This window comes from Sander lucioperca, chromosome 1 (genome assembly GCF_008315115.2).
Source record: "Sander lucioperca isolate FBNREF2018 chromosome 1, SLUC_FBN_1.2, whole genome shotgun sequence".
Taxonomy (NCBI): domain Eukaryota; kingdom Metazoa; phylum Chordata; class Actinopteri; order Perciformes; family Percidae; genus Sander; species Sander lucioperca.
Window position 1 is genome coordinate 37,229,109 of NC_050173.1, and position 24,429 is coordinate 37,253,537.

The 24,429-nt window shown below is 41.8% G+C and overlaps 1 protein-coding gene across 2 annotated transcripts in view; it reads right to left on the minus strand.

Moving 5' to 3' along the window:
* nlgn3a (neuroligin 3a) overlaps positions 1 to 24,429 on the minus strand; it is a 128,196-nt gene that overhangs the window by 83,928 nt on the left and 19,839 nt on the right. The window contains exons 2-4 of one of the 2 annotated variants that reach the window (XM_031319730.2): positions 16,271 to 16,985; positions 15,110 to 15,169; positions 4,247 to 4,306 (exon numbers count right to left, since the gene is read on the minus strand). In XM_031319730.2, coding sequence (XP_031175590.1) covers positions 4,247 to 4,306; positions 15,110 to 15,169; positions 16,271 to 16,745 — 595 coding nt within the window. In that variant the 5' untranslated portion in view covers positions 16,746 to 16,985. The remainder of the gene's footprint in view (positions 1 to 4,246; positions 4,307 to 15,109; positions 15,170 to 16,270; positions 16,986 to 24,429) is intronic. The other variant, XM_036003638.1, reaches the window with a different exon arrangement.

Sequence of the window (24,429 nt, forward strand, 5' to 3'; positions counted from 1 at the left end):
GACAGAGAAAGGAGACCACAAAGAAATAAATGCTGTTGCATAGCTGTTGCTATTTTAAGCCAGTGGACTTTCAGAGCCTGCACATGATCAGGAGTGATGGGATGGGCAGGAAAAGAGCACCTTACAGTTGGAGGATGTCAGACTCCACCGTGTTCTCCACAACACTTGACATATCTGAGAGCAACTGAGGTATGACTTATGCATATAAAGAAAATCTGAACATGGCACTGGGTATATGAAAAGGAGATGTGTGTGCCTCTTCTATGCGTCTTGACATTGCTATAGTAAAAGTAATGGGAGGAATAACCTTTGTGTGAAGGTGACTTCCTGCTCCCTCACTGGTGTGTTAAATATGATGTTGGCAACAGGGAAGACAGAAAGTTGTGTGTATGAGGACAGAGAGGAAAGAGAGGCGGGGATAGACGCCGGTTGAGTAAAATGAAAGAGAAGACACGGTGAGAAACCTACAAAGCTATTAGCCAAAGCCCCCTACAGCTAGCCTGGATCTAGATGAGAGGAGGAGGCTGTAGAGGTGCTGTCATCTCTAAGACTCACAGACAGCTGCTTATTCCTTGAGTGAACGAACACTAACCCTTTAGTCTTTCAGGGAAGCCTGCTGTCCTTGGTGCAAACCACAAAAGCTGATGCTATACTGTACAAACCCACTGAAGGGTTGAGGACAGCACACCAATAAACGCATACCAGAAGAGCACACAGCACAAACCACCTTAGACGTGCTGTAGCACTGCATTAGGAAAGTGAACTAATTCAAAGCTGGTCTCTGCTGTTGAATCATTCTCTAGATTTATCAAAAGCAGCACGTTTTTACATGTTTTATTACATGGCCGAAAGGGGGGAAATAGATGACAGCAACAGTCTGGGTCTTTCATCCTTTGAAATGGCTCCAATGATGCCCTTGTGGATCAGTCATTAGCCGCAATGCTTATCTTGGAAAGAAGCTGAGGAGCAGCAGCCTTCCAAATATCTCTGCATAAATGGACTTCAAGGGGCATGATTCCTCAACCCTGCCACATCACAGAGAATAGGATAGTGGCAGAATGGAGAGAATGGTGTGTGAATTACCCCCACTGTCGATTCGCCAGTCTCCAGCCTGCCTGAGCTGAGCGCTTTGCTGGATGGGGATCCAGTCAGGCCTGTGCAATGGAATTAATGGTAATACCCAGGCAGGTGGAGCTCAGCTCTGCTCCTTGGCACAGCAACTATGGAGAGCTTCTCTGGGCGGGTGGGGGTATGTGTGTGTATGTGTGTGTGTTGTCTATTCCGTGCTTGCTTCTAGAGCTTGGAAGCAAGCATTGTTTATGTGTATAAGTGTGTGCATGTGTGCACGCTTCACTGGTTTAACTGATGCGGGTGTACATGTCTGAGTGTGTGCACCCTCACGCTGGGTGGAAGCATTCCTCCTGATTAGAGCTAGAGTCTCAAAGTGCCAAACACAGATAGACATACACACACATCCCTTTTTCATCAGTTGGAGAGGGCCTAGGCAGCAGTGGTGCGAGACACTCTAGAGGTGGAGTAGGGACGCTGCCTCTCTCGGCCTAACTCTGGGCACAGTACCTCGGCACCACTGCCATGTTCCACCTGGGAGATTTAGTTCCTACACAGACTTCCTCTACTTACATGCCCACCTTTATCTAACAACAGCAGGTAGGTGATTGAAAGCTTGCGCTCCCTTTTTTCTTTTTTACAGTGCAATAACAGCCTCTGTAAAACTGAGTCTTGATTGTGGGCCGATGTAAATCACAGCAACTTGGCCCACACGCTTGTGTTGCTGGAGAAAGTGTTGCGTAGAATTTGAATGTACTTTGGGGGTGCCAGGGGGTTGACTGTTGCTGCTCAGACAGACAGGCAGACACACAGAGGGACAGATAAAAAGACACAGGAAGAGACTGACAGACTGAATGGCTTAGAGGGAGAGCCTCGGGGACAGCCAGCGGACAGAGAGAGACATACAGTGTAAAAAAGGTCATTATATTTCTCCTACATATTTCATTTTGCTTATCTCCTCGTCTCAGTTAAATGTTTTTATTGTATGTTCCACTGACTTTTTATTGTACATTTAAATATTACTACTCCATTACATATGTTACTTACATTTCTTTGGCAATGTGAGAAATCCTTTATTGTTCAAATAAAACGTAGTGAATATAAGATTGTGTCTGGAGGGTTATAACAGGCAGGAGAGCGGCTCAAATATGGCGGAGGGAGGGAATAAGCCCAGGATAGACAGACTGCCAACTGAGACAGCATGGTAATGTTGGGATGAACAGACTGAGAGATGGAGGGGGTTAGACAAAGAAACCAGACAAGACAGCAGCTCTCTGGACTGAATGAGAATCTGTGGATAAGAGGTGCATCAGCTAAATAGTAAGAGAGTGGGAGTTCTGCTTGTGCTCTGATTCTACTTGGCCTTTAACTTGAATAAAAATGTTTGATTTTCAATGGTAATGCTTGCATTACATTTACTGTAGACAAGGAGATTGCTATTACCCGCAATAATAGTACAGCCACTTGTGAGAGCAGTAGTATGTAAGACAGCTTACAAGGACTTTGTAGTTTATGCAGTGTACTCGACCATCCTTCAGTGAGGAGTGAAGTTAAGTCTTTTTTCTCACAGAGGTAACAGGGGGGGAATTACAGAGGGCTGTCTCTGAACACTGGCTTTAATGTGTTGGCCCATGGCACTTCAAAACAGACACATTCACCAGAACAATGAAAATCTTCTGGATCATGTTTAGGGATTGATGGCCAACTTTGTCACACATGCATTAGTTACAGTGCTGCGGCAGAGATTCAGCTGGGGCCGTATTGTGCTTTTACGGCGATGCTCTGTAAATAGCATTAGTTGCGCTCAGTAAAGAATAGACTTGTCACATTTTCAGTGAGGCTAGTCTTGCACAACAGCTTGGAGACCAAGCCACTGTGTGCGCATGCAAAGACTTGCCAGACAAAGGGATCGGCACTTGTCAGCAATTTTGAACGGACTTAGGGCTACATACACTGACGCATGTGGGCTTGCTTGAGGGAAGACAAACATACACGTGTGCACGTATACACACAGTCAAGCCGAAAACTGAAGGTTTGGCTTCAGTTTCAACAGCTCGCCCTGGGCTTGAATGAAGAAACACCTGTGTGTCAAAGTGGTGCAATGGCAACGCTTCCTGTTCTGTGATCAAGGCCAGTGTGAGGCTTCTCTGTGAAAGAAGAGTCCACTGGCAAAGAGGAAGGAGCTTCACTACAAACCCTTAAACATCTGGAAAGAAACCTGGCCAGTTGGCCTCAGCTGGGTTTAAAACCCAACTCAGAACCCACAGCAAAGCTGGCATTAATTGTGCCAACATTCAAGACAAATAAGTGAAAGGATATGGCAACTTGGTGTGACATCTCAGTTTTCCTGCTAAGTAGAAGGTCCATATGCCCTAAACATGGGCTAAGGTCCCAAACCACTTCACTCCAACATATAATCTTGTTCACCAAATATACACAAAATGTGCAAAAATCGACTATGTCCAACAAACAGAGTATACATCAAGGGCTTAACCTTGATACCAAAAATCATGCTTGCATCATCTGCCCTACTGTGGCAAAAGAAGACGAGGCCGGGGCGATATCAAGGGTTTGATTCAAATTCAGAGACTTAAGCCGTTTCTGTTGCAGCACAAGAATCGTCTCTCATTCTAATCTCGGCAGAGATCCACCCTGAGCCAGGAATATCCCAAGATAAATATGGAAAGTTAACAATGTGATTGCTGAGCAGCAACTTCCCATTTTCTACACCTCTCGCCTCTAATCCTCTTCAGCAGCACTCCTGAACTGCCGCTCCTCATCTAAATCTGCTGGCAGACCTGGTGAACAGTCTGATATTACACTGCTGCTCCACTTCCCCTCTGCCATTATCGCCACAAATACAGCTGCTGTGGCCACACCTTAACAAGAGGCTCTCACCACTGCCTGTGATCCGATGTGACTCAGAAGCCAAACACTACTCAACGGCTGAATGTTGATGCTTAGGAACAGAAGACCTCACATTCACTCTCTCACACTCGAACATTTGATCAAAGACAACATAATTTTACAGATTGCAATGTGACAGGGTTGCTTGATGATTGCATTTACAATTAGAAACAAAAATAAATCAAACATAAAAACCAAGTGATTGGAAAACAGAAAAAAAACTCTAGAAACAAAAAAAACATGCACCATCTTTGTTCACCATGGAAAATACCTTCATCTTCATCACCGTCGTTATCCGATAAATCCTCACCCTGTTTTTTTGCATGGGCCCCTGTTATTGAAGCAGGGAGAGACATAGAGAGGCACAGGGAAATTCAAAATAGCATGTTTGGAAACACACAGATGGGAAAAGAAGAAATTCAGTAAAAAGTGTTTCAAAAAAGTTGTTCAGTGTTTGAGACCACATGTGAATAATAACAATGTTAATATAATTACACAATTCCATCAGAAACTGTGTCAAGGGCATTTCTTCACAGCACATACAATAAGAGAAAAATAAACATTTTTTAATAGTATACAAATAAAAAAAAAAGACTACACTGGGTACAAAAAAATCAATACACCTTGCAGAAGGTAACTTAAACAAACCTCCACTGTTATAATAGCTTATTTAGAGCAGAGTCATACACCACGGGCAGTTTCAGATTTTTTTGTTAGATTTATCAGGAGACCCCTCTGATTCCAATCCTATAAGTTTAGGTAAAAGCACTATTAGCTTAAAGGATTGTTGCAAAAATGAACAACCACAACATAGAACTCTGATTGTTTTTAATTGCATTTTGGAAATGGCTTTATGAGCAGAGCTTTGGTGTGTTTAAACAAGACTTTAGTGACTTTCTATTCTCTCTGGAATATGCGCTTAACATCAGTTTCTAACTTTGACATCCAGTTTAGGAGGTCATAAAAAGGCAAATAAAATATAATAACTTCCCTCGAGCTGGTAGAGATTTGAATAAATCACAAGATTGTGTGTATCATGTATACTCAGTGATGTGTGCAGTTACTTCAGCTCGTCTTTTTGCCCTAAACAGTTTGTAATATGCTGTTGTCCTTGTGCTCCATGTTAGTAGGAAAATCTAGCCCCCTAGGGTGCCTGCACACCATGTACAACTGTGAACAAGCCCTATCATAACCTACTGGTTAGTTTGATATCAATGTATAATCATTTTTAACGCCCACTAGTAGCAGGGCCTCAGGATATCAATGCTGGTTAGTGGGTCAATCCCATCAGTCCATCCATTTAACAATCTTTTAATTAAAATTAAAAAGGTATTTTTGGAGAATTTTACAATTTTGGTGATACCCTGACCTTTTATCTCTTAACAGTGTCAGTTCAGATTTTTTCAAATGTTTTCATGACCTTGGACTTTTCCTCTGGTGCAATCACTCGGCCACTATGAATACAAATTAAAGATGCCTTAGGTAGGATTGCGAAGATCCAGGACTTAGCCAAACATTTTTGACAGCTTCTCAGTCCCTCCCCCCTTTCCGCTAAAGCCCAAAATGGTCTCCTAAGCCCCTCCCCCCACATGGGAGAATGAATGTGTGTGCATGAACAGTGATTGACACGCAGTTAGACACCCCCCATGGCCCTGATTGGTGCATCTGAACAGGGAGCGGTGGATTTGTGCAAATCGTACTACAAGCTGTAGGTGGTGCCAGAGGAGCCGGATTTTTTTTTTTAATTACCTGCTTCATGTAGTTCTACTCGAACATAGGGTCAGTTTCAACAAATATCGATATTACGATATCCAAAATGTAAGACGATATCCAGCCTCATAATCAATGTCAATATAATATCGGCCCTAATGGGCTGACTGTCATGGAATTTACTAACGCTTTCATGATTTCCATAAAATGTCTAGCGATCCCACAGTGTTGAAAGTAACATCAGCTGTTCCAACATCATGTGGCTGTTGTTTAAGCCATCATCTACTTACTACATTAATCATGAGACGAGATGCGTCATGTTCTGGTTGCCTCCATGGCCAAACAATTTCCTGGGAGAAACCCTGGACTACGTTATACATCACAAGATATTTTCTCTCTTGCAACCCTTAGATCAAATTCAACTTTTTCTTCAAGGCAACTAATAGTCTGCGTACCATTAAATTTGCTGTGGATATTCATGGTCCCTGGAGGATGATCCACAAACAGAAGTGTTCGGTGAAATAAAAGAAATAAGTCACATGATGCACTCAGGCCCAAATACTTTTTCAGTGATCACAATGTCAACTGTTACATTTAATATTTCCTTAAAAAGTATTTAAAATAGTATTTTTGTCATTCATAAGGGCAAGCCTGTCAGTCGCGTCGAGTCAGAAGCGATATAAACCTCTTTGACATAGGCACTAGTTAAACAGCTTTTTTTTTTATAAATGCACCGCTGTGTTTGAACACCTCATCCATTGTTAATTGACAGATGCAATATATTGCATAATGTAACAGGCTATGTGTCTTGACATTTACTGAGTACATTCAAGCTCTAAAAGTGGAGAAGCTTTTTAAATTAGTTGATTCCACAATCTGCATGGTGACCTTGTTCAGTCTAATAATTTGTAGAATTATACAGCTTATATAGGCTGCTATATGAGCTTTAGACAGGCAAACATAATCATATGACTAGTACAACTACTTCTGTTTCATCCTGTCTGGCAGTATCAGCTTCTTGGACTGATATTACTCTACAGCCAGTTGTGGACTTTGTTATGAAAGGTTGTGCTTTTGTATAAGCCATTGCAAAGGGTAATGTGAGAGCTGCATCCTCTTCAGTCATTTTTTTAATGTAATCACAATGTAAAATCCATTAACAACATACAGTATAAAAGGCTTTTTGTGCACGTGTTCCCTTTACTTAATAGCAATTATGCCGAATGATAGAAAATGGTAGAAAACCCATCATGTGGCTATTGTTCAATTGATCAGAGTTTTGTAGCACGTCCACTTCAATAATTCAATTCAACGCTGCTTCATAGAACGCAAGGGGCTGCATTGATGGGGGGGGGTTTGATTTCCATAAAATACCATCACTTATCAGTTCAATTCATTATCAGACGCCAAATTACAGCGGTTCACTATGAGACTGGATTTTACAACTATGGAATGTTCGTTGCAACAATTGCCAGAGAATGAGCAGAAATATTCACGTTACAAAGTACTAAGTACTACCTGGAATGTGCGCTTGCACATATTTGATTGGCCAACGCAACGCCGTGTCGGATATCGTTGCAGCAAAAGTGGAGCCAGACTCCACTTTTTCAGACCCTGTATACTTCTGAAGCCCTCTGTGCTGCCAACAGAGTGATCTCAATTGAAGTGAAAAAGGGGCCTGCGTTGTTTCAAGTGATAGTCAGTCTAAAAATGGCCTTAGTATCTGAGTTTGTCAGGTATGGCAATTTAAAGCTGAACAAATTTCATAGCAGCACCAGGTCAGTGAGGAGCATCTTCCTTGTGTAGGAAGTGACTCCCATTAAGCTCTCAAATGTCATGTCTCTCTTGTGTAGGCTTCAAGGGATCCTACAAAAAAGTTTCAAACGAAGATGCTTCACCTGCTGAAACAGGCTTCTTTATGGCTTGTTAGTGATTGCCGTTACTCCAGCATTCACTGAGCCGTCGACATGGTAAAACAGTGATGTTATTGAGTGATAATGCTTTAGACAGGCATAGATTGGATGGCAGGTGTCGACAGGGAAGCTCTGTCACTTTGAATTGTGTTGTCTGTGAGCCTGTGTGTGTCAAATGCTGGATCTATAATAGGAGCTGCAAACATGTGACATCTGCAGTGACTCAGCAAGCCTATATTTGACCTTGCTTTTTTAATGTGATGCCGCAGCGAAAGAGAGTGACATTGAAATAAAACTACGAGTTTCTTTGCATAGCCGGCCTTCAGGAGTCAACATGTGCATCTCTTTAGAACAGGCGGCATCTCTAATAACAGCTTTTATTCATGTTCCTTGACAAGTAAAATAGAAACCTGTCGCATTTATCAAATCAGGTTCAAAGATGTTTAATGGGCTTGCTTGTTACATAAGGCTATTGGAATGTAACATTTGAGCAGGATGGAATTGCAAACAAAAGACAGTTTAGTAGTTGGCTGTAGAGTTTTACATGAATAAATCCAAGCATGCACACAAACTCACACATACATACAGATATAGAGTGCTCTCAGCCTCTAGAGACTACTTGAATGAATCCAGAATTCACTCAATACATCGTGGAAGGGCTAAATGTTAACTGCCTTGCCTTTGCTGGAAAAAGGTTCGCTGACAATAGATGGGCCTTAGAGTTAAATATCGGAAAGGTCAGAATGTGGAAAGGGACTTAGTGAAATGTGAAATGTTGCAGCCTTGACAATTTAGAGCAGTTATATTCAGTCTCTAATCCTCAGGTGGCCATATTTCTCTTTCAGAGTGCCCAGATCCGTCTCTCCCCCTGTCTCTCTGCTCTGTGTGTGTGTGTGTGTCTCTCTCTCTCTCCGTCTCTCTCAATCCTTCTCCCAGTGTAGAGGTTAAGGAACAGCTTGGGAGGGACACATAAGAGAGAATGATGGAGAATGCAGCTAAAAGGTTAAGGAGGCTGTAATCCTGCAGTAAAGGACAGCCAAAACTCACACTGCGCTTCAGCTGTTCCCAAAATAAAATAAAAAAAACAACAAGCCAAGTTGTCTTTCTTCCTGTCTACAGCTCGATAATGAAAAGAGACATGTTTAACAGAGACCACAGGCTTCGGAGTATAGTGGCAGCCTCGCACACTGGGGTCTCTTACATCTGTTCTGGACACCTAATGAACCATTTATTCCCTATATTAGGAAAAAAAGACGACGCTGCACAAATACCTTAAAAAAACAATCCAGACTTTCCAGGGTTCAGGCTTCTTAATCTTCTGAAAGACACAACAGTTGCACCACAGTTGAATGAATTATTACTGATTTTAGATTGATTCAAAGCCTTTGAAAGTCAGAACAATGCTAAGGTATGTAGCCTTCAACACAGTTGTTTAACCAGGTAGGCCGTTGAGAACGGCTTCTCATTTGCAACGGCGACCTGGCAGTAGCACACCAAGAAATGTACTCAAATTTTGTGTTGAACCTCAAGGCTACAAGCAATGCGTTTTGGCGAGAAATACTAAATGTATACATAACTTGTTGTTTGTTTTGTTTGTTTACAAGACAACTCCATAGGGCACCTTTAACCTCCATGCCAAATAATAATGCCACAATCCCAAAGATATTCAATATATTAGCCTGAATTGCAAGAAAATGTATATAAAATGATGCATTTTATAGTACAGCCATAAAAACCCTTGACTGTATAAAAATGTGGACGTAGTCTTTGTGACGTCACCCATAGGTTTCTGAAGAGCCAAATTGAAGCTCAAAGTGGGCGGCTCCCAGTGACTCCGGCCGTTGCCATCTTGGCAGTGCCTGACGTCGGCTAATCCAAACATGGGCAAAGAAGTGGAGCGTGGATGGAGCTGAGGTGGGCCGAATCAAGCCTACAGTCGCCTGTGATGGCACCCACCTGTCACTTAAAGCGGCACACCCTTAATTATGGAGAACTTTAAGCCTTAATAACAATTCAACTCCTGTACAGTTGTCCTGAAGGGTGAATTTAGCTATAGAAAACAAAACCATCTTTGCGGCCAGGCTGTAAAACATGTTGATTTCTGCTGTACAGGTTTTTACTAGCGTGTCCATGGGGATTGACTAGCTTTTGGAGACAGCCTCAAGAGACCATTCAAGGAAGTTTTTGGCACTTCTGTGTCAGCTTCATTTTTTAGCACTGGAGGTTGCAACTTGATAAAAACACAGGTTTTAATGATTAAGTCCACTTAAAGGAGAAATTTAAAGGGTTCAAGAGCCTTGGTCTAAGCAAACAGAGATACCAGAAGCAAAAAATAAATTGTGTTTTCCTCTTTAACGGGACTTTAAGACTCCACAGGCTGTGTCCTTCATCCCTTTTTAGTTTGGGTTAAACAAAGAACGGAACAGAGATTTTGAGCCTTGGATTGACTGGGGAAGCTGGGCAGCACAGCAGCAGGAGGCTTCTGAATAGGGACTTCCTGCTTAGGTCGCGTCTTGCATCTCAAGTCAGTGAGACTGGATCTGCCTCTAGCTGGTTTTACAGCCTTCACTCGCTGGGGTCATCAACTGTCCTAGATAGATGACCACAGAAGATCATGGAAGTAAAAGTAAACAAAAGCTGACATCTACTCTGTTTTCAAATCACACAAGCCGATATTTGTTCCTGTCTTCTTGGAAAGTTTTTGTGCTGTCTGGTTGGCGTACAGATTTCCTCGGCAGCACTCAGGGAGCAGCCCCTCCTTCCCCGAGGCAGGGTTGAGTTGGCCAACCAACGGGATTACCATGGCGTGTTACTGTCTGTCATGGCCCAGACGCAGTCTAACCAGGATTGGGGCTCTTTCACAGTTTTCAAAGCTCTCTAGCATCTGGAGGTCATCTGGTAAGAGGAAAAAAATGTTTCTGCTTGGGTAGTTAATCTACAGGTTTGGCAATTGATTGGGCTTCTCAGTACTGGCACCGGGCTGCCTAACACATGGCAGTCTGCTGCCTGTGAGGGCTGCATAAGAATGATAGTTGAGTGGTCCAAATCAAGCCAAAATGTACAACAGATTTCACTGCACTTATCTCAAATGACTCATGATGAGGGATGAATTTAGGAGTCAGGAAGGTTGATCTCAGAGTGTCTCTCAGAAGCTGTGTGATTCAGAGAGACCATTGTAAAGGACTCTGAGGACATTTTTTACAAGTGGGTTACAAGCGGTGAAACAGAGTGCTGTAAAACCCCGTAAAAAATAATGTGCATATTGTATAAACAGGCAGCTTGCAGCACACCTTATCACCAGAACTCTGCCTCAATCTCTTTTAAAGTTTGACAATCAATTTAACAATATGCACCTCTTTTAAAGATAAAGGTTGACCTCATCAGGGTTTGTCCTCGCAAAATTGACTCATCTCAAGCCAATCTAGCACTCTGAGGCTGAATAGTGCTTAGCTGTGTCCCTGCACATCATTACCCCTCTCTTCACTCCATTCACTCTGAGTCAGAGAAGGGAAAATGACCGAGTGCTATAACCAAGGCTCCGATATCTGCTGCTCTGTCTGTGCCCTGTGTGCACACTATAAGGCCACTTTAGAGAGAGCAGTGGGCTATGGTGCTGATCTTGCACAATAGGCTACCTGCTCGGACATCTTGGACAAGTGCTGCACTACTCTAGTAAAAGAAGGGACGGTTTTTAAATTGCATTTTAGTCAGTGTAAACATCACTTTGTTTCTAAACAAAGACCAATGCTCTGTTGATTTTGCACAGCCAAAATTAGCCGCACAACAACCTAGCTCTGAATAACAACCAACCATTCTGAAAACAGGAGCATGTGCTATTTTGTCTTGAGCCTTCCATTATTTTTTAAATGAGCCTGTCTCTGATCTTTTGTCAGGGCACTACTGTTCAGTTAAAGGGCCTTCCTCCACTTTAATGGAGGAAAATGAGCCACATCTTTGATATCAGTGCATTAAGTGATTTCCTTGTACATTGCACATAGGGCATACTTTCTCAATAATTCTCAATCTCTTGTAAAATGAGAATTATTTCTTGAAAACAATATTCTACATATATATTCCTAACTCACTTAAGATTGTGTTCAAGATTGCAACATGAAATTTGACAAGCAGATAAGCAACGTTGTTAGAATGAGCTTTTTCCAGCTTCGTCTCCTGGCTAAAGTTAAGCCCTTCCTTAACAGGCATGATCTAGAAAAGGTGATTCATGCTTTTATTAGTTCAAGGTTGGATTACTGTAATGCTCTTTATGTTGGTCTGAATCAGACCTCCATCTCACGACTTCAACTTGTGCAGATGCTGCTGCTAGCTTTTTAACAAATACATCTAGACGTGCACACATCACCCCCGTTCTCTACACTCTACATTGGCTCCCTGTGTGTTTTAGAATAGATTTTAAGATCTTATTGTTTGTTTTCAAGGCCTTAAATGGCCTGGCCCCGGAGTATTTGTCAGAGATTTTAACCCTGCGTGAGCACAACCGGTCATTGCGGTCTTCAAATCAGCTGGTTTTAGAAGTCCCAAGGTCAAGGTATAAACGGTGGGGTGATCAGGCTTTTGCAGTTGCTGCCCCGAGACTCTGGAACAAGTTACCCCCTGATATTCACACTATTACAGATGTAGCTCTTTTTAGATCCAGACTCAAAACCTATTTGTTTAGAATGGCTTTTAATACATAGTAGTGGTGTGACAATTCCACTCTCCTCCTCCTGTTTCTATGTAACCTTTTCTGATTTTACAGTTTTCTATGTTTCATTCTTTTTACTGTATGATATGTTGTTTTATTCTTGGTTCCTGATGTAAAGCACTTTGGATACCTGCTGGTTGCTGTAAAGTGCTATATAAATAAACGTTGATTGATTGATTGATTCAAGATTTACACAAGGTATACAATGTACAAAGCATCACTTACTAGCCTCTTGTCATAAAACAGAAGAATCTTGAGCCCCTTTCCCACTGGCCAAAAGAACCACCAACACCCACTAACATCTGGCATTTGTCTTTAGCGGGACAGGTTAAATCTGCATTCATTTCCAGGACAAATTACTCTGCACTAGGCACAGGTATTTATTGGCTCTGAATCCAATCGGCAGTGATGGAAACATGACACCCAGATGGACATGCTAATTCCCGCCTCTTTTCCAGCGCGGTGCTATGACGCCCGCCATCTCCATTTGTAACTTCTGTCATCTCGACCACAAATTCAGTATTTCTCCACCCAAGCAGCGCTCGGACATCTTTCCAAAATAGTCTGCACCGAGTTTGAAAGAGAGACTGAATAATTTTCAACCATGCTGCTTTTTACTGTTTACTAACCCTGTCTTATGGCGCATTCATGGCATCGAACATGATATACTAGAAAACAGACAGGCATACTAGTCTACTGGCAATGGGAAAGGAGTCTATCGGCTATTTTTAGCGGGTGCACGCTACACATTTAAAAAACCTGCATAAACACCCTAATTTTAGTGGAGAAAGGGTATAACTCAGATCACGTTTGATGCAGTTTACAAGGTTTGTGGGTGACGTATATTGCTCACTTGATAAGCATCACAGGCGTATAAGCAACAAAGGTGCTTCGTGCTAGGTAAGAGGACCATTTACTCTGCTCCTATCACAACTGCACACTGTTGCTTGGCAACAATTACACAACCATTTCATCAAGAGTAAAATGAATCACTCTTTCCTCCAGAGGAAGCGCATTCATAGAGATACAGATTGTAAAGTTGGTAGTGTTCTTAGGTGTTATTAGTTCTGAATATGCACGGTGTGTAGGACTCCACTGCATTATACAGGTCTCAATTGAAAGCACTGCAAAACTTTAAAACAAAAACATACACCCCTATTATTATTATTATTATTAGTATTATTATTAGTATTACCAATTTTTATAGTAGCTATTGAATCTATTGAAATGACACTAATTAAAATATTTAATGAGGAAAGTGATTAACTGTTAAACTGTTTCCCACTCTGAATTTAACTTCTTTGTTGGAAACATTTAACCAAAACCAAAGTATGCTTCAGAGCTTGCTTTCTACATTGCCTAAGATGGATAAATTATGCTTCGTTTGCATTTCTAATTCAACATAAGCCAAGATTAGTAGAAGCAGTTTAAAAAACGGTGCAATTGAAATAAATGAAAACAGAAAATTACAACCTTTGCATAGCAACAGAGGAACTCTGCAACAATCATCTTTCTGCACAATAATGTGTCACAAAACCAACACATGAAATGATGATTATGATGAACCATTTTCGTATTACCAAACATGGGGAAGATAATTGAAAAATTCCAAGTGGAAGGGGAATATTAGAGAGATATTTCTGTGTATATTCCACAACTGGGACTAATTCAGAAGCAGAAGTGCCTGAAGGGCCAGTCTGTCTCTAACAAAATTGGTTTAGCAAAGCAGAATGTACGAGCACAGAGAGTGAGGCCAATAGCTGCCTCTTGCCTCCATGGAAATCAGCAGCAGAGGTTTCCCAGCTGAAACTGGATCTTGACTGTGGAATGAAATATGCTCATGATCACAGTCTTAAGGCTACTTGTAAGGTCCTCTAGTGCCTTCAGGCAGGCTTAGAAAATGAGCCCTCTGTTGTTACCAACCTTGAGATTTTAGCTGTTGCTAATGAAATTGGACTGCGTTTCCCCGTGGCTGTGTGTTTGCGCACTTACCACATGGATGGATGAAAGCTGTCATGCCAATAAAACACCCCACCACCCCCTATTTGAACAATTGTGAATCATAAATTTAAGAGAGAGGTGGCCCTCCACTTTTTAGTGTAAATTTAATCAACGGTTGAGGCTCCGACGCTTTCAGGTGTCATGTTTGACAAATACTTCCAATAAGCTGGTGTCTTAAGTGCTGTCAGAGCCGTCTGAAACATGACTAAAGTTCTTTGCATACCAAGTCAAATTTTATCGTCTAGTATGTCAAAGCAGCACTTGTGCCTCTGATTTAATCTACAGTTGTATTTAAATTGAAGAGTATTACACTTTAAACATGAACAATCCATACAATCATGTTAAAAATATATATATATCTATATATATATATCTATATATATATATAGATATATATATCTATATATATATACATTATATACACGTTATTCTTGGACATCATGAACACTTGCTTGCCAAAGCGTCATTATTTATTTATTTATTTAGGGACCTGCATTTTCACTACTTTCTCATAGTAAAACCACACTTCAGCACACACACACACACACACACACACACACACACACACACACACACACACACACACACACACACACACACACTCTCATCTCTCACACTCATGTCAAGGTTGATCTGAGTCACAAGTCCCATGTTCATCCCAATTATCACTTTGATTTGGGAGTTGATAGGTGGTGATATTGGCGGCTTGGGAAGGATGCACCCATCACTCTCCTCTCTCTTTCACTCTTTCAATTCCTCTTTCGTTCCGTGTTGGCTTTCTTTCTTTTTTTTTCTTGTTTTTACATACCTCCTTTTCTACACATTTTCTTGTTGGGTTTCCTGGCACATTCCTTGGATATTCTTTTGACTGTAAAATGAATGGAAAAACTACAAAATAACAGAGAGCTCTGGGAAAAGATTGCACGTGACATGCAACAACTCAGACTGAGTCAGACCCCCATCTTCAGCCTCTTTCCCTCCACCTCCTCCTCCCCCCTTCCCAGTCATCATCATCATCAACAACAAGAACAACAGAGGACCTGTTGAGAAAGTAACTGGGGTGTCGCTGCAGAAATATTCCAAAATGGTGGAATGAATTTGCTGCATTCTGGGACACAGGAAGCCCATATTCACATGCACTTCTATTTAAGACCCATTACAGCCACACAGCAGGCAGATAGGCTAGATTTTCTGAAGTTTTGCAGTTCACATTGTAATCTGAAAAGTGAAAGTGTTATTTGACATTGCCCATTTGATTATCAGAGCACTTAACATTTCAAGCCCATTATTTTTCCTGTGTGGGTCTCCTTCAAGTGGTGAAACAATCGGGGCTATTTAAGAGTCAACATCTAGAAATCTAAAACTTGTGAGACTTTTAGTCATGGTGGAGCCCAATCTATGTTTACCTTTTGCACAAAACCTGCTCTTGCTTTTAGCTTTGTGCAAGGACAAACTGGATAAAGCAAGGAGAGTAAAGGGTCTTACATAGGTCAGGCTGATGCCACAGGCCTCTCGTGTACCAGACTGAATATTTCACCAACCCTACAGTAGTAGATCATTCACTTATGAGGCAGGCTACTAATCACTAATGGCTAATATCCCCAGAACAGTCAAGACAGTGAGGGTAGGAAGGTGCACCAGGTATTTCCAATCTGCTTCTTGTAAGATTAGATTTTTTTCTTTTTTTTTTTACTTATTCATACTAATAAGTCATTTAGTCATCAAAAGAGGAACCTCTAACAGTGGCATGGAAGGGGAGAGTTGATGAAAAGACTAAATGAAAGATCAAGTCAAGATGGGAGGTTGAGATGATGGACACAGACACAGCATGCGCCAGACAACAGGTCATGCTCCGCGCAAAGTACAGAGGTGACACAACATTTGAGAGGAAAGACAGAGCAGGAAGGAGGCAGAGACAGAATAGTAGGAGGAGAGGTTTGGTTTCATCCTGTTTACTCGACGCACTCACCATCCTCAGTTGGAACATAGATGTTTAGATAAAGACAATCCTCGTGTTGATCCTGTATGTATGTAGTAACTATATCCAGGTTGAAGGTGAACCATATAGGCATCATGATCTCTGGCACAGCGTTGTGAATATTTTGGGGGCAGACAGGAGCAAAGTGAGTGGCGTTCTTGATCCCTGACCAGGAGGAAGGAGGCTCAGGGGGCATGAAGCGTTTTTCTCCAACTGGGGAGGCGGCATACGGAACCCCCAGATACTGGTCCACCGGCCCCAGAATCTCACTAGGCAGGGGCACCCTCACCCCTCGGAGTTTCCCATACTGCGTGTTCACAGTGGGGTGGTAGTTCTGACCTCTCACGGCCACGAAGCACCAACAAAAACTGAACACCCACAAGGACACGTTGAAATTGAAAGTGCAACTGTGGGCACCGTGCCAGTTCTGCGAGGGGAGACGACTTCTCCTTGGAGAAAACCACATGGTCCTTGTGAGCAAGTGCAACTGCAAGTGACCAACATACAAGCCGGGGAACCCCCCTCAGCAAAAACTTCCCACTCAGCCCTGCAGTCCAGCCACCTGAGGGACAGTCATCAGCTGTGATACTGAAGCCCGCTGGCTTACAGACGAGGAGAAACAGGCACAGTCGCGCAGCTCCTCTCCGCACGCAGCGAGGTCCTTATTCACCGTCCTCTCGCCACTCGTCAGATCTTCTATCCCGTACTGCAAGAGAAGACGACAGGAAAATTAATGACATTTCCCTGACAGCCCACCAGTTTGCTCTCATTTTTAGTCAAGCCATTTTTATTGACTTGTGGAGTCCCTTTCTGGTATGACATAAAACAGATCACATAAAGATGACAGAGCTCTCAGTGCTATCATCACTCCACATAATCAAGAACCTGCTTTTGACTTGGATATTGCAATTAACTGCTGGGCAACTTGTCAAAATGTACCTAATAATGCTAATAGGACAAGTGAAATGTGAAAGGTAACTGTCAGTAGGTAATTATTCTCTACTTCAAAGTCCAACGTTTACATAAATAGTTATATGATAGGTTAATAATTTGTTTTAAAGTCTGTCTTAAAACAAATGCCAGGTACCCACATAAACACTGATGCAGTTTTTGCTTGTTGTCACAATTCATACTGATTAAAAGATCCCCTCATATGCTTCAAATGGAAGTGATGGGGCACAAAATCCACAGTCCTTGGGCTGTGAAAACACTTGTGTATGTTTATCTAAAGCTAATATGAGGCTTCTGCAGTCTGATTGAGTCAAATCAAGTGGGTATGATCAAAAGTTACAGTCTTTTTAGTTTCACTTTTAATAATTTCATTGTTATGCTGCAGTGGAAGTGAAGGATTGTAACAAAAATAGGGATTTTTGTACTAAAAGACTGACTTTGGAAGATACCCACTTGATTTGACTAATTCTGAGTGCAGAACCTTTATATCAGCTTCAGGTTAACTTTGAAATGTATATGCAGAGAAAGGATCTGTGGATTTTCCCCCCATTACTTCAACTGAAAACACATGTAGCCATCTACAGGAGAAGCACTGCTAAAACCCAACAGTAGTCATAAAAATGTCATGCATGGCTTAATGTCATGCAGCATTTTCCCTACAACTCCCTTCGGAACAGATATGAAAAAGGTAGAATTTAAATTTCATCTTCCTTGTTTGCTCTTACAAGTGATCTCTTTTCGGGATGAACAACAGATGAGCCAAAGGAGGATGTAGCTACAGGCAGTACAGGTACCTCCAGTGACAGCGCTGTAAATGTTAATCAACAGTCCCATGGTGATCCAGGGGTGCCAGTGACAACAACTTCTCACACTGCCTGATCAATTTTCAATTTCTGTGGCTTAGGGTCCCCTACTGCCTTGTGCGCCTACTGCAGTATTCGCTCTAATAACAATAGAGAAGAAAAGCCAGCATTTAGAGGAGGATATTGCATTCCAAAATGACTGTGTAAATGATTTATAATATATCAGCAGCCGTCGGAGGGCCACTAACCACTGAGAAAAAGCAATCCTGACGTTCCTGGAGGTGCTGTTATAGCTAGGCAGCTTTCCCATTTGCTGCAGACGTGTATCAACGGGAAGCCTGCCGGTGGAAGTTCTACATGGAAACCCTCACATACAGTACATCTTGTAAATACTGAGCTCACCTTCAACGATACTTGTGCAAATGAAATGTGTGTGGTGGACAATTCTGCTTCGAGACTCCAGCACAGCGAGTACCTGCTGAATGATAATACATGAAAAGCCATCCATATACTAAAAGCCATGTACTGCTGGGGGCCAAGGACTGGCAAAGGCTTTGAAATGCAGAAAAGTCACTCTGACAAGTCCCTCCCTGCTCACTAGGATCCCTGTAGTATGAGCCGAGAGGACAAATCCGCAAATTGAACCTAGGGGTTAGTTACATATGTGTACCGAGTCAACCGTTCTCTGGGATATGTTTTCATGCTAATCGAATGTGACCAGTTTTATCGCAAACCGCTAATTACCTTATAACGCTAGTCGTCGGGGCGCAGCTAAAGTAAAAATAAATCACTATTTCTATACCACTAACAAGGCTTAAAATAGCACCACACTTCCACGGTAGCATACTGAGGGTCCCTACATGTAAACCGAAGCATTGAGAACTTTGTAAGTGTACAGACAGTTTATTAAAAAGATAGCTTATAAAGACAATACCGTTCACGTATACAGGCGGGCGCCATCTTGGGAAAACAAAACAAGTCACAACGTCATTCGAACCAGTCGAACGCCGTGGTTGAGCTATGTTACTGGTTGCATGGCGTTCGTCGTTCGACTGGTCGTGACTGTTTTCCCAAGATGGCACCCGTCTGTATACGTGAACGGTACTGTCTTCCTAAACTATCTTTTTCAATGAACTAGGTTCATTTTGTGCTGGATTTGTCCCTTAATGCCGTCATAGTTCAAAGACTATATGAACTATATTGTCAAAAGTTCATTCCTGTTTAGTTTTTATACAAGACAAGACAAGACTATAGCATCGACCAGTGCTACATACAGTACCACAACATGTATAGCCCAAGCTAGAGTGAAACCTAGGTGGACCTTTATAAGAATACATACAGCTCAACAAGAAAACACCTACAAACACCACACACCCCAACCAGTCATATAATACACTCAGTTGCTGGTTTATTAACTACACCTAGCTAAACCTAATTCTGTTTAATATAGGCTAACAGCCATACATTAAATCCTACCTACATGAAGGTTATGTTCAGCGTTTGTTAGAACTGTTTTAGAGAGGTGTTGATTAAACTTTATGGTAATTTCAGAGGCTGTAGTTTGTTGTGCTGTTGAATTGTTTTACGTTATACTGAGAGGTAGTTCTAATATTTCGCACACCCCATTGACATCCACTCCATTTCTATGAATAAAAATGTTGTCCAACCTATTTTTGGTATATCAGTAAAACTAATAAGCCTAAAATGTTATGTACAGGTACAGTATGTGGCTATTGGGGGTGGAAGCTAATGATTACAGTCTTGCAAACTGAAAACAATCTGAATCTTAAATTAATTTACTTTTGGGGCACCCTGGCAGCTCACCTGGTTCATCGTGCACCACATGTACCGATGCTCAGTCCTTACTGCAGCGGCCCGGGTTTGATTCCGACCTGCGGCCCTTCACTGCATGTCAACCACCTCTCTCTCCCACTTTCCTGTCTTCAGCTGTCCTATCCAGTAAAGGCAAAAAGCCTTTAACAATTAACGTGAATTAATTGTAGTTGAACGCAACTATGGCGCTGTGTTTTGTTCTCAACTGTAACGGCGATTTGCTACTTCTCCAATTCATGCCTCAGAATTGCCTCTTCTCCATGGCAATAGCGACGGAAAATCTTGGTTATTGTAGTATTTAGAACTGTCCGCTATGCCAAAATTACGGACAAAACATTATATCTCAGAAACAAAGTTAAAATACCGATGTCTATAACATAAACCTATGGGATCGTTACATAAGCCGAGAGAGTCCTCTGTTTTTATGTTCAGTAACATTGAGGATATAGTTTAAAAGTTTTTTTTTAAATGAGAACAAAGAATGGGGGAAAACACTTCTGGAACCAGAAAATGAAAGTACCATAAAAAAGCACCTGATGATTTATGCCTACATGTCTGATCCATAGGGCTGGGTACCAATTTCAATACTTTTTAGGCACTGACCGAATTGCCTCTAAAGTATTGAGAATCAAAAAAATGCCTCATCATTCATTACCTAATTTCAATACCTAAGGAGTACATCAATAGACAGTATATAGAATGGACCAAAAGATCCCGTTGCTCTGGACAGAGACCAGTGAAGGCCATTAGAAGCACTTTTCTGGTGATGGCTGAGCATTACTGAGCAGCCTCCAACTGAGAGAGACGACGTAAATGTGACGTGAGCAACCTGTCTGAAAGTTGGAAGTCTTCTGGTAGCTGTGCCAAGAGAAATCTTAATCATTCCCAATCTTGCAGAGACGGAGAGCGTAGGTATATGTAAGGAGACAACATAGGCACAGGCTAATTATTGCTAAATAAAATGCTAGTTAACATTAGTAATTAAACTTAAACAGCTAATGTAAGTCGAAACTGCCTGCGAGCTTCTGCTGTACTATACGGTAATTCCTCTACTATGTGACAGTAAGTCCAGTGGTGTAGTCCAGGGTATACGCTGGTATACGGCGTATACCTACTTATTTTTCAGTCAGCATTGCGTATACCCACTTCTAAATCCCCCCTGATGCGCACCATTCAGTAATATCTGTGAGCCGGATTGCCCATTTTTTCCTCAAGGATAGTGAAGCCATGACCCACCCTCCTCTGCCTCTAATTGGCTGGGACTCGCTGCTTTCACTGATTAGATTGGTTAACTTTAGGCATGAGGACTGATGAGCCAATCAGAGGCAGAGTAGGGCGGGTCATGCCGAGGAAAATATCGCTAATACCTCAGGTGCCAGTGAAAAAAAACAAAAAAAAGCCTCAGGTGCCACTTGACTACGATAACGGCAGCAGACCAAATAACGGCAGCAGACCAAAGACATAATTCTGAGGTAAGTTTTAAGGTGGTTTCCAAATCAATCATTATTTTAAACTACTGGCAAATTGCCAGTGGCAATATGACTGCACATTTAGAGGAGAAGAGATAACACCATGTTTGCCTCATGATAAATACATTTTACATTCATCCAGGCTGCTTGTGTGACCAGTAGTAACTACAAACTGCTCCTAATCAAGTCATGATCATTTTATAATAGTGAGCAAGTAGAAATGACAGATTTTTGGGTAAACTAAATCATAGTCTTACATGTCACTGTTTCTAAAACAGGGCTTTTTTCTGGACTACTTTAGAAAAAAAAAAAGGTGAAAACTGAGAGTATACCCACTTCTCCAGGGACCACTACACCACTGAGTAAGTCGTATGGTTATGACACAATCGTTAGCCTATTTTTATAAAAACGTCTGCTACGGAGCTATAACATGAGATACAAGGTAATGGAGCCTTTTATACATTGTCGTGTTTCTTTAGAAATAAACAATGGACAAATAAAGTCTTTAAACGATTCAGATGTAAAGTTATTCGCTGTCAAAGTGACGTCAAAATGAATGGCAGTCAATGGAATGCTAACAGGGGGTGAGTGCTTGTTAGCATCAAAATGGAGCCATAAGACCTACGCTTTCCAGACGTTCACTTACCCCCTTGAGTAAATCAGCATCAGCGAGCCAATAAGCACCCAGCATGCTTCTACCAAGATCTAATAATGTTTGGGATTGGCTGTCTAACGTTAAAGGTCATAGGGACACCCAGGAAGAACTCTACGCTACACACAGAGAAAGGGCTGACATAGCAGGAGCTGAAAAATAAATTGAAAGATTTGTGCCGTAATATATACTGTTGTAATTTCTTTTTGTTTTATAAAATTGGTATCGAAAAAAGTATTGTTTAGGAACCTCTATCAAAGTCACGGTATTGGTATAGACATTTTTTAACGATACCCAGCCCTACTGATCCATCTGCAAAAACTGTTTGAACGTAAAACTAATCACATTTATGATCCATTAAGAGAGTTCCACATACTGATTCACTGAACAGAGAAAGATGTCTGCCCGAAAGAAAGTTTTAAAAAGGGCTCATTATTATTCCCCATAGATACAATTGAATTGAACTTGAACTTGAATTTCAAGTTGAACTGAGGCCATTTATGGTTAGATCTGTGCACACAGCAGCAGAATAAGTGTGATAACACTAATTCTTGTCGAGATAAAATACATCAGGTCAAACTTTGTAATCAGGACATAGCAAGGACATAGGACAGTGTGATGGAGTGTGTGTGTTTAGAGGACACACAGCACAGAGGACTTCATCAGTCTCCCCTCCAACAGCATCTCAGAGGTCCTCTCTGCTTTGATCTCTCTACCTGCTGAAGCACTGCCAAGGGAGGAACAGAGAGAGAGAGAGAGAGAGAGAGAGAGACTGCATGAGTTCTCCCTCATCATCCCAGAAATATTGATCGTCTCATCACCGTGGCCTTGCAGCCCATAATAAATACAACTGGGGTGATGGAGGCGGGGGGAGGGGAGGAGGAGGAAGAGGAGAGAGGGGTGCTGTGCTGAGTCTAAGGGAGGTTATTAGCCCTTAATGCAAGACGGCACTTCACCAAGTACAAGCCGTTAAACACCACCCTGCCCAATTCTCTGGTCCCAGATTAATAGGACATGTTGAATTCTGCCAGTCCAATCCCTATTCATCAATAGTCAAAAGCACCCCAACAGTACAACATGGGAGATGTCCCCAAACAGATCCCATATTTAGAAGAACATATATAGACTTTATACCTCTTTATTTTGGTCTGAGCCCACAGCCATGTACGCTTACTGTAGAAGACCCTTTGTTCTCCTACACCGGAGAGATCTCGGCATCGCAATAAAAGTCTGAGCACAGAGCCAAATGTACTCCTACGCCCCGACATCCCTTAGAGAGAGGCTGAATGGACTCTGTTAAAAAAGGAACCAATAACAGTTCTGAGTAGATAGTTTCTGACTCTCCCTACTCTGTTGTTATAGTAGCTAGACTGCAACAATGGCATTCACAAAGCAGCATTAGTCCTCTGGAACATCTAACTTTAAATGAAGTGAGCTGTCCCGACCTGAGAGAGTGTAATCACTGATTACAAATGCTTCTGGTGCTGTTACATTATAACAAAGGCTGAGAGTACCATTATAGAAATGATAAGAGACAGGCAACAAGACAGGAAGCAGAAGACAGAAACCTATGTACCCGTGCGGTTACCTCAGCTGAACTCATTAAAATGTAAGAGGCAATGGCAAAAAACTTAATTTAGTGTCTTCAACTTCCATTTGTGCTCCAGAAAGATACCAATCTACATCAGTGTGAAGGCTCAGCTTATGATAGGATTGCTATCTGGCCTCTGCGTGTCAATAATGTGGAAAACAAATCTGTAAATTGTCTGCTTACACGTGTTTATTTCACATAGGCAAACATGGATTTCAATACAGCGAAATCAATAATGAATGTACACACATACTGCACGTCTCCTCTCGCAGGCATGCTCTGTATATAAGCTCTGGGGCTTGACGAACAACAGCCCACCATATTAAATCAAGGAGATTGGCATGTTTCAAAAACAACATAAAAAAAAATGTCAAAACCAAACTGTGGCTTCATAAGGCTCCTGCTGGGAACCAGTACAACTATAACGGTGAGGGATGAGGGCCCACTCTTTGTTTCCTTTGCTTTTTTCATCAGACACAGAGCCTGTGCAGTCATTATTACTTAGGAGATTTGGCATTAAATCAAGGACAAAGATGCAGCACATTTGACTGCTAATCACTGCAGTGATGCTGACATATTTCTAAAGAGCAAAAGGGAGATGGTGAGGAATGAAGGTGCTGCTGCTGTGGCCGCCTGCTAAGCCATGTGTCTCCACCCCATCTCCTGGCTGCTGGATAAATGTTGCTGTGAGTATCATTACCAGCCAAACGGCCAAGGAAACATGGAGAGGTGAGCTTGGCAGGCCAAATAAAGACAGATATCAGGTGAGTACATGTCGAGATGAATACTGTGGCTGCGGAGCAAATAAATAATGGCCATTCTGTTAACTGCTGACGGTGCTTGAAACAACT